The 10,653-nt window shown below is 48.5% G+C and overlaps 4 protein-coding genes across 4 annotated transcripts; 1 reads left to right on the top strand and 3 right to left on the bottom strand. All coding sequences in view use genetic code 12, as the record gives it.

Moving 5' to 3' along the window:
* Positions 1-1,014: 1,014 nt before the first annotated feature.
* On the bottom strand, positions 1,015-3,267 carry FOB63_004865 (uncharacterized protein; the record flags this gene model as incomplete). Its single annotated transcript, XM_002617484.2, has 1 exon — positions 1,015-3,267. One exon carries the CDS (start codon positions 3,265-3,267, stop codon positions 1,015-1,017), a length of 2,253 nt encoding a protein of 750 aa, XP_002617530.2.
* An 833-nt stretch (positions 3,268-4,100) lies between these two features.
* CPY1 (carboxypeptidase C) lies at positions 4,101-5,735 on the bottom strand (the record flags this gene model as incomplete). The annotated part of the gene is made up of 1 exon (XM_002617486.2): positions 4,101-5,735. The coding sequence occupies one exon, from the start codon at positions 5,733-5,735 to the stop codon at positions 4,101-4,103; it is 1,635 nt and encodes a 544-aa protein (XP_002617532.2).
* A 978-nt stretch (positions 5,736-6,713) lies between these two features.
* On the bottom strand, positions 6,714-7,616 carry FOB63_004863 (putative integral membrane protein; the record flags this gene model as incomplete). Its single annotated transcript, XM_066102440.1, has 1 exon — positions 6,714-7,616. The coding sequence occupies one exon, from the start codon at positions 7,614-7,616 to the stop codon at positions 6,714-6,716; it is 903 nt and encodes a 300-aa protein (XP_065958206.1).
* Positions 7,617-8,757: 1,141 nt separating this feature from the next.
* Positions 8,758-9,696, top strand: PRR2 (Prr2p; the record flags this gene model as incomplete). Its single annotated transcript, XM_002617487.2, has 1 exon — positions 8,758-9,696. The coding sequence occupies one exon, from the start codon at positions 8,758-8,760 to the stop codon at positions 9,694-9,696; it is 939 nt and encodes a 312-aa protein (XP_002617533.2).
* Between the last annotated feature and the right edge of the window lie 957 nt (positions 9,697-10,653).

Genomic DNA, 10,653 nt, shown 5'->3' with positions numbered 1-10,653 from the left:
TAGCGAGATACGGCTGGCCAAGTTTCAAGCAAGGAAACAGGTGAATTTTCTTCTTGTCTTTTCGCACCCAAAGTGCACATTTGTGCAGAAATGCAATTATTTTCTCAGATACTTGACTGGTCAAAAAGTGAAGAGGAATACCACATGTTGATAATAAATACAAAGGGTGGAATCGAAAATAAATCAGCCACACCTCTTAACTAGTGTACAAAATGATGAACGAAAGTAATATCCTTCTCCATTGTTGTACAAGCAATTATGCAGTTTGATCCGGAGGTCTTTATTACTTGTCACATCCACTACGATTTTCTCTTGTCATTTTTACACCCAAATTTTTGGTTCGAATCATCGTTGGGCCATTGGTTACAAACTTAAGAGTCTATCGGACTCTGTATTTGAGCCAATCGCCAATTAACCCAGTCCGCAGAGTTTGGCAAACATCATCGATGAAGTATTAGCATTCGTCTGATTTGTTTTTGCACCCAAAATGTCAGGGTATGAATGAATTCCTAAAAACTTCTGATGATCTGGTGTTTAAATTCTTCCCAACAGTAAGAAACAGGATAGTAGACTTCAAGTAAGGAATGGGATGAATAGAACAAATATCAGCAGAGGAGAAAAAGTAATTGGTTCCAACTAATCTACAAATACTATGTCTGAACAGATTAGGTTCGGAAATAATTCATTAGTAAAGTTTGACTTCAACCAATTCAATAACCTTTGGTTCCGACGTCTGTGAAATTTGCTTCTTTGTCAAATCACTCATAACACTTCTACACGATTGAAACAAAGAGTATACCAGCAGATTTTCATAAAAGTATGGGAGCCAGAGGCTTAAAAAAATTCTCTCAATCAATTCACAAATCTCTAAGTCTTAAATAAAGTAGTTGCGAGTGGCCATTCTACACTGAAGTTCAAATTAGATGTCTCATATGAAATAAATGAATGCTTTGATGTGGGATCGGCCTCTCCCTGGAGACCTTCTCTCCACATCAAATGGTTTGAAATGCTGTATTATGCTAGGGTATCTGTGCGAGCTGGGTGCGGGCTCAGGGTGCGGCGCTCCAATTCTTTGAGCGTGCGCCACTTTTCCTTGTCATACTCCCCCACAACCGACGTGGGGAAACTGCTCACGCGCGAACGGTCCAGGGCGCCTGCAGTTTCCGCATCCCAATTGTCTTCGAAAGCCGGGAGCAACTGCGGTTCTGGCGGCGGCGCCAACATGAACGCGGGAGGCGGGTCACGGGCCAAGAAAGACTTGGGCTCGGTAAGAAGCGCCTTTAGCGCCTTGCGCGGAGATCCAGAGCGGGACGATTTGGCCGACGCTAAAGAAACCAGGAATGATGCGAGCGACGCAGAGTGCCGGTGGCGCCGTGCCAGCAGCGCAGAGGCCGAGTGTTTGTGCGAACGCTGCGGCAGCGCCAGCAGCAGACGGAACATGCCAAAAACCTTTTTGAGTGGCGACGTTGAAGCCGCACAAGGGGTTCCTGGAGGAGTGGAGGGCGGCGGGGTTTCGGGCGACTCACGCGGCGTTAGCGGCGGCGGCGAGTCTTGGCGGTACGTATGGAGAGACGGCGCCGCAGACAAGCGGGGCGAGGGCGACTTGAGTGACGCATGCGATGCAGGCGAAGATGGCACGACGGGCTGCGAGTATATTTCTTGACCTGCGTCAGTGACATTGTGGTCACTGGTCAACTCGCAATCGGCCGAGTCGTACATGTTTGGCTTGGTTGCAAAACCCAGGGCTGCAAACTCGGTGCTAAATTGCAGGGCTGCAAAATCCGGAGATGACTTTGCAGACGCAAGACGTGATGCCTCGGCTGCAAAATGAGCCCTGGCTGCAAATGCATCTGCACTTAGCGCAAACTTGTCCGACAGTCCAGGGTACAAGAGCGGTCCGGGCGCGCGCGGCCAAGCGGATTGCCAAGCTCGATTGTTTTCCCACTCGTGGAGCGATACGTGACGCACTGCGCCGCCGCCCCAGCGGGGTGCAGCAATAGGAATCAGCAATTCTGCGGCGTCCAGCGCCTCCTCAGCGTGTTCCAAGATTGTCGAAGGTGCGGAATCCGACGAGCGGCGGGGCGAGCGCTTGCGCGGGCTGGCGTCAGTACGAAGTGCTTCTGGCCGGAGACTGTCTTCGGAATGCGGCGTGACTGGCGTTGGCATGTACGGCGTGACTGGCATTGCCGGGTATGGCGCAGCGTCGATGGGCGGATTGGCATCTTTAGGGCGATGCGCGCGGTCCCAGCACTCAAGCGTTCGGGATTCGAGGTTCTGGACCGAGCGCGCGCTGCGCAACGTGTTGGCGCTAGGTGTTGGCGCGTCTAAGCTTGGGGCGCCGGCGTCGATGCTGCGGCGCGGCACAGGGAACGTGTCCAAGCTCCGAGCGCGAGCGGGAGCACGCACTTTGGCCAATACCGCCGGCGGCGCCATCCAGTTTTCGCCGTCGTCCCACGTGCTAGGAGCCATAGACGCCTGGACAAGCCACAGAAGCAGATCGTCCACCAATGTGCGCTCGCTGGCTTTTGCCGAGAGCTCCTTGCGAGGAAGGTTTTCTGTCGATGTGCCCGCAGTGGAGAATTCAGGGGCAGGGTGAAGCGTGTCGGCAAAGTGGTTGGGTGGATGGCGAATGGTGGAATCTTGCGAGTGATTGGAAGCGTGCCAGCTGTAGGCACTGAAGTGTTTTTCTGTGGCCCTTGACGCTGTGTCTGCTGCATTGGCAGCATTGGCGTCTCTGGCGTCATTGGCATTGGCATTTTTGGCATTTTTGGCCGCTTTCGTGTCTTCCCTTGCGGTGTCTCTGTGCCCCAAGTGCGCCAAGTCCGAGCACATGTCGCTCACAGTGCGGCTGCTGTTTTTCTGGCTAGGGGCGTCGCTCGCATGAAGGCTTTGCTGGGGCCACATTTCCTCGTCCAGGGCGGCTCCGCGTTCCTGTTCTAGTGTGAGCGCCATGCCCATACTGAACGCAGCCGCCATTGAAAGCGCCTGGAGCGCCGCAGTTTCGCCCACAGGAGAAACCTTGGCGGCTAGCCACATTGCCACAGCCAAGTAAAGCGGCGACAAAAGCCCCCAAACTGCCCTTTCTTTCGCTGGCAGTAGAGGCGCCGCCCACAAAAACGCCAGCCCAGAGGCACACAAGAAGGCCACAATGGAAAAAACCAAGAGCACAGGGTGGCGTCGCCGAACGTAAGCGTGGGCGCCAAGCAGGCCTTGCACCACTAATAGAGCCACGAGCCACGGACTGAGAAAAAGACGGAGGCCGGGCATGTGGAGAAAGAAGAGAGGAACGGCGAGAAGTTTTGTGGGTGTTTATGGAACGTCCCAAAGAGGCAGGTTGGGTGCAAAAACTTGTTCTGTGTGCAGGCATATGTTGATATCGAGTGCGCTTGGAACTGAGACATGTGATGGCTCATTGATGATTTCACGAGTCGCCATTTTTGTTTTGGTTACATTTGTTGCTTGTAGACATGTTGCGAGCTTTGTGATTGCGTTTCATTTTTTCATTTTTTTTTTTGTTCTTGTCTTTGCCTTGGTAGACTACTGAAGCGGCTGAGATTCGGATGTACAATAGTACAGTGTGTTGTTGGCACAATCCAACTTTCTAAGTTCACAAGATAGTTGGCGTCAAGACATCCAATCAACATTGTATGAATATGGAGCCCTTGTTTGGGTTCAGTAATTAATGGGACAGGAATATGAGTTTCCAACTAGCACATTACATTCAAGTTCAAGACTGAATGGTGATCAGACGTCAAGACCATCAAGATTCGACTAAGGACCATTTGAGTTTTTTCTCTCCCGAATGAGATTGAAGGCTATAACTTTAAATGCTATGGTTTTAAGACCCGACAAATCAATTACTGAACACAAACGTTCATTTGAGAATCAGCCAATCCACAAACTGGATACAGTCCGGAGAGTATCAACAAATTAACTTTCTGCCAACTCGAAAAGGGCAAGGTCAATGATACTAGAAAGCACGCGACAAAGATGGATGTACCATGAATTTGGAACAGCTGATCGAATGCAATATAAAATTACAATGCGCTTACTCCATCACACTCAGTCTGCTACACTCTTTCTTGAAATCGGTCAATTCTCTAGTTGTACACAAAGTCACCAGCGACCCATCTGTTGATCATCTCCAACGAGTTTTCTGGCTGGTCGTATGGCACCATGTGGCCAGCGCCAAACACACGCAAAAAGGTGAAATGCTTATAGTTCTTCACCTCACCGGCGGCGTGCTTGCCGACAGTCCATTTGCGGATTGGCTGGGCCTCGAACTTCTCGTGGTGGGACCATGGCAATCTGTCGGCCCACGCCTGGTTACCCAACCAGTTACAGATAAAGTCCTTGTCTCCAGCATAGATAAGAACAGGAACATCTTTTTCCAACAAGTCGATGACGTTCTTGTGGTAAGGCTGCATCCAGTCACCAGCAAACATGAAGTTGCGGTTGACATCAAAGTTGCACGACTTGTACTCTTCCACTTCCACACCCAACTTTTCCTTGACTTCTGGCAAGTTCAAGTACTCGTCAATGTACTCCAAGTCCTTGTAGCACAAGCTGGAGCCTTCACACATGGTTCTAATGTCATACACGTTACGACCAGTCTTTTGGTATGGACCCATTTGCGCATTGTTACAGTAGATGGTAGCTGGGACACATGACCAGACAGAGCCGGAGTTGTAGCACGACTCGATCAAGGACAAGCACCGTGGGATGGAGCTGGCCATATTGTCACATTCCTCTGGCTCCAAGACAGAAGGCTCGCCACCTTCGCCGCAGGCCATAGGCTGGTAGTACTCGTATTGAGTCAAAGGATCAGTCAAGCCATTTCCAATCATCACCGAGGTCAAGTTGAACGAGCGGTCCTCGTGGCTCAAGATCTCAGACGAGAAGACAGGAATGTAGTGACCACCGTAGGACTCGCCTGCAATGTGGAAGTCCTGATGGTTGTACTCGGGGAATTGCTTGAAGAACAACTCCAAAAAGGCGTAAACGTCCTTTCCAGCATTGACGGTATTGGAAACAGAATCCGAGGAGTACGAGTAGCCGACATTGACTGGCTGGTCCAAGAAAATGACCGTGGCGTTGTTGTTCCACGAGTATGGGTTGTGCACAGGCTTCAAGTTCTTGCTGATGGACGCAGGACCCAACTCAAAGAACAAACCAGTCAAGGACGAGCAGCCAGGGCCACCGTTCAACCACAAAATAACAGGGTCGTTTTTGGGGTCGTTACGCGACTCAAACAACCAGAAGAAAAAGTGCTTGTCTTCATCCTCCACATCCAAATAACCGGTGTATTGCTTGACCGAGTCCACGCCCAAATCCTCGGGAGTGGCCTTGGCACGGACCTTGTGGTTGGGGAAACGGGCGTCGGTCACATGGACGTCGAACTTGGACTTTCCTGGAGTAGCCTTTTTCGGAGCCGTCTTGAGCTTCAATTGGCCCACAGTTTCAGGGAACTTGGCGAACATTTCTGCCCACAATTGCGCGGTTCCAGCAGGGAGCGCTTCCGCTGGATTGTTTACGTACTGGGCAATCTTGGCAAAGATGTCGCCCTTCTTTTCGTCCAAGGCCGAAACCACCTGGGAATAACGAGAAGAGACATAGTCAATGTTGGAGGACATCACGTGCTGGAGATTCTGCAAGTTGGGCAGGCCAAACTGGGGCACCGCAAGAGCATTGGCGCTGGCGGCACAAGCTATAGTTGCGGCTTTGGCGAACTTCATACTTTTTGTGGAGAAAGAGAAGGATGGGGGCAAACAGAGGCTATATATAGGGGAGCGCCTATATACAGGAGGCAAGTATCAAGGTCTTATCGAGTGACGTTTGGGCATGTTGAAAAAGTGCGGGTTCGGGCTGTTTTGGGCAAATGAGCTGGGAGGCACGGGTGCGCCTTTTGCCTAATCCGCACCCCGATAAGGCTCGAATGGAAGTGCAGGAAGACTGTTCAGCAGACCCTTAACGTTTGAATTGCAATTACAAGAAAGCCTGTGGATAAGTTGGATAGTTTGGATTTTGGATAGTTTGGATTTTGGATAGTTTGGATGAGTTTGCTTGGCTGAGAAAGCTATCTTATCTGAGGAGGTATTGAAGGGTATTAAAGCTCACGATAAATAATTTTTATTTGACATCTCCACTAGACACAAATGCAGTTGTCAAGCGATATTAGGCACTAGAAGTGATGTATGTATATCGACTTAATTTTCGCCGTCACTGGTCTTTATGGAGATGGTATTAAACATGCTTCATTAACATTGGATTCCCACTTTTGCACTAAAAAGAATACAGAATAGATATCGAGCAACATTAGGTTTATTCGAATTAAGCTGTTGGCCTGGCATTCGAAATGCTAAATTATGTCCCTTCGTGATATGTGGTAAGAAATAGAGTTGATGTCTCAACAGAAAGACAAGTAGCTAGCTAATGAGTTATTTGCAATTTAGAAAGTTCAGTACATAGTTTGAACTGTTTGATTCGTGAGATGTTGATCCTAATGTTTGATTTCGTTGATTTCGTTGATTTCGTTCTCCCAGTTTCGTTGATTTCTCGTTTGACATGGCTCTTTGATTCCTCGTTTGGCTTGGTTCCTGATATTGCTCGAGGAGATAGCTCCGCCTGTTGGGTATCCGAAGAGAATACGTGGCTACGCATGCAATTAGGTATTCCTGCTTCGGCCAGTTATCTGGTTGATCCTGCTATCAGTTCTATATCCCTTTCAAACTCCACACATCTTCTCCCCAACTATCGTGGGCCTCAGTATGTGAGTATACTTTAGAAGCACATTTCAACCTGCTTGTAGGCCCTATGTAGCCATGGTACTCCAGCATCCTCCAGTGTAATAGGCGACCTTCACCTGCCAGTTCCAACAGCTTTATATATTTGTCAGCAGCCTTGGCGCCGCTTTCTTCTCCAGCTCCTAGAGTGTACTGACATTCCAATACCATGGATCCACCGGTCGTATAGTATCCATTGCCTGGGTCTAGATCACGCTTGTTCATATCATCTTTGGGCAAGATAAAGTCCATACGCATACCGGCATTGTTTGAGTACCTAACCACATGGGCAGGCATTGTACTTTTAGTTTGCGTATCATTCAGTTCGCCAAATGTCACTCCAACAAAGTCACTCAAGTACTTCCCGGCAAAATCTGTCGGCATCGACAATGTGATGTTGGCAAAGCTGAAAGTGGTCATGTTACTATCTGCGCCATCTGACCGTTTGGATAACGGGTGTGACAAGTCGACATGATAGACTAGATTCCCGTTCATATCCGTAGTTTTGACATAGTTGACCTCATGTGGTTCCCGTTTGTACCAACCAGTTGCATATCCCAAACCCATTGACCCAACAGCAAAAGCCGCTACGGCTCTGCTTACTGCCACAGCACACTGATATTCATATATGAACTTCCTGCCATTTCCCTCGTTCCGCCAGCAATTGGTATAAACACCATGGACAACAGGCGGAGAAAATAATGCAACCCCTGCTGTTAGGGCCAAGAGCCCCTGGGCTGTTGTAGTTGGAGTAGTCATCCAGGCATTGAAATCGACAGCTACTATCAACGGAAATAGCAAAAACAATGTTCCAAAAATTGAAATAGGAAGCATTTCTGATTTTTTCTATCAACCAGGTCAACCAAATCAAGAAAGAGAAGAAATTATATCCTTTTGGTTTGGGGATACTCAGATAATAGAGTGCGTACTCTCGTAAATTACTGTAAAGACTGCCATTCCATACCAACACGTTATAGAAAAAATATGGAAGAAATACAGAAAGTGAGTGACAACCAGTTTCAGTAAGTTATGTGTACGACAAGGAGATATTTATGTATATCCACCGTTAATTATACTCGGCTCTGATCAGCCATTCACAAAACTTTCATAAACATTTATAATTCATAAAACGATGATAAAATGATCTTGAGTGTGTGTAATAACGGGCCTCATATGATGCCCTAGTCAGACATACGTGAATGAATCAATGCTACATTACGAAATATCTACTGAGAAGGAGGAAGAATGAAGAGGAAGGAAAGGGAAGAATGATAATAGAACAAAAGAATGATAAGGATCCACACAGATGACCAAATCGATAGAAGAAACAGACAAAAGAAGCATGATTGTCGTATAATGATCTTTCTGAAACAGAAGTCGGAGTCAATGACTGTATTGAGACATTTCATGATTCTATTTAGTGAATTTCACCTCATGCCGCAAGAAGGCTGTTGTAGATCTGAGAAGTATTTAGTCACACAATTATCCTAGATTGGGTTCTTTCATTCCCATCCCGATATATCAATCCTAGTTGAACAATCACTTACCTCCAACCATCTTGATACACTAAAGATCCTCACCTAAGCTCTCTGTCAGATGTCAATCGAGACATTCAAGTAGTACAAACCTGGACGAAATTGAAAAGATGAACCTGAATCAAAAAAACAAATCAACTCAATAGAAAGATAATTGAACCATATACCTCCTCTACGCAGCAACCTGAACAACAATGTCCATAATTATGAATCGGTTTCTTACCCGATCATCCAGTTCCAACAGACTTCCTGTCTCGCCATTTTCGCCCGGAGTCTTCCTCCGCAGTCCTGTCTCGCCCGCAGTTTCCTGTCTCGCCCTCTTTTTCCGTCTCGCCTCTTTTTCCTCTCCGCCTTCTCTGCACCTTTTCGCACCGTCTTCTCTGCATCCGCACCTTCTCCGCCTTCTCTTTTCTCTCCGCCTTCTCTTTTCTCTTCCCACCATGTTTGGCCTCTTCTCCCGCGCCAAAGTTTCCCGCTTGGGCGACGGGGTCTCTGGAGTCGTGGATCTTGTCGAGTCGTCCGGCAAGGTCTGTGCGGTGAAAACATACCATTCGCGCGAGGCGCATGAGTCTCGCCTGGAGTTTGTTGAGCGCGTGGCCCACGAGTACCAGGTTCTCTCGAAACTCCACCACGAAAACGTCATCCGCCCGTTTCGCCTCCTTGTGCTGTTTGGAACCGTTAAGATGCAGATGGAGCTCGGCTCGCCCAACTTGTACGTGCTCCTACGAGAGAGAAGCGCCATCGACAGCGAGACGGCAAAGACCGAGAAACACATTCAGAAGGGCGACGTCCGCGTGGAATGCCGTGTGCTTGGCGCCAAACGTGCCAGCCCGCTGCTGCGCGAGGTGTTCTGTCTCTGGCGCCAGCTTTGCCTGGGAATCGCCTATCTCCACAGCCACAACTGGTGCCATCGCGACTTGAAGCTCGAGAACTTGGTGTTGGTGGGCCACACGCTCAAAATCGTTGATTTCCAGACGGCGGCGCCAACAGACCGCAAAGTGCTGGGGCTTGTGGGTTCGCCGAGCTACGTGGCGCCCGAAACGGTGGCCAGCATCCACTATTTCGGCGCGGCCGCCGATATCTGGGCCATGGGCATTGTCTTGTACTACATGGCTACTGGAAGATTCCCCTGGAAAAGCGCAGTGTGGAACGATGCCCGGTATGCGGGCTACATCAAAGACAAGACGAGTATGCTCGCGAAGCTTCCACAGGAATGCGTGGCTTTGGTTGCGGCGGTGCTTGACCTGGACCCGGAAAAAAGGCCCTCGGCGCAGGAGATCCTTGTGGACCCGTGGGTGTCGAGCATAAAGTGGTGTCACGGAGAGGAAGAATGCGGGCTGCATGTCTTGGGAGCGGAAACGATAACCGATGGTCGGTAGAGTCGATTAGTTGGAGGAAACACACCGGCTGGTAGGCCTCTACGCTTAAGGCTGAGATTGTTACTTTCCTCATCATTACTATCCCCAACCTCAGCAAAGCATGAAGCACGCATTCGAGAAGCCATTGAGATAAGATCATGATGGGACTACGAATGGCAATACCCTTGTATTTGTTAGAACCCGGAAGCTCCATGGAAACTGCAACTCGAGCTCTATGATAATTGTCTCAGAGAAACTCTACGATAATTTTACAACTCGGAGGTAAAATAGAAATTCCAACTCGGACGAGTCAAGTGAATGACACTCAGGTTAGACGTGGGCAACTTAGTGAAGACTTTGCATAGCAGCCTACCGTACACTTCAAATATGACACATAATGCTATAACGAACGATATGAATGAAACCACGCAAAGTCAAAGTAAAAATGTCTTAGTGATGACAATATCCAACAGCTTCCAGCTAAATCCATTGCTGTAAACATCATTTTGAACTACAATTCGATGATGCCTTAAAATACTCTTCATCTATGTTTAGGGGGCTTGATTCGATTGGAGCCTAATAAAACCAAACTGGAAAATGCTGATAATTGCAATTGCACTTCATATCAAGCTTAAAGGGCAGTAATACGGAGGATAGACTGTAGCTACTAAAAATGATACTAAATGTGCCCGAAAACGAATTTGATTTTTCTACACCTTTCCACATTCGAGTACGCTACTTACCAAGCTTCAGCCTTTCTACTAGGCTGTCTTCAACCTCCCTGCATACACAACTTCCGACCACAGACGCTGATGTTGGCACGACCAGTCTCTTGTCCAATCAGAAGAGCCGAGCCTCTGCTATGAGTCATCTCCAGGCCACTAAGCCAGAAACCAAGCAGAGGGGCACTCACTTGAAGAAAAGTTCCGAGGGACAAAGCAAACATGAGAAATGTCGTCCCGACCCTCGGAGAACCGA

This window comes from Clavispora lusitaniae (assembly GCF_014636115.1).
Source record: "Clavispora lusitaniae strain FDAARGOS_655 chromosome Unknown tig00002663_pilon, whole genome shotgun sequence".
In the NCBI taxonomy this organism is placed as follows: Eukaryota; Fungi; Ascomycota; class Pichiomycetes; order Serinales; family Metschnikowiaceae; genus Clavispora; species Clavispora lusitaniae.
Note: the sequence above shows the minus strand (reverse complement) of the source record. Positions and strands in the feature narration are given on the sequence as shown.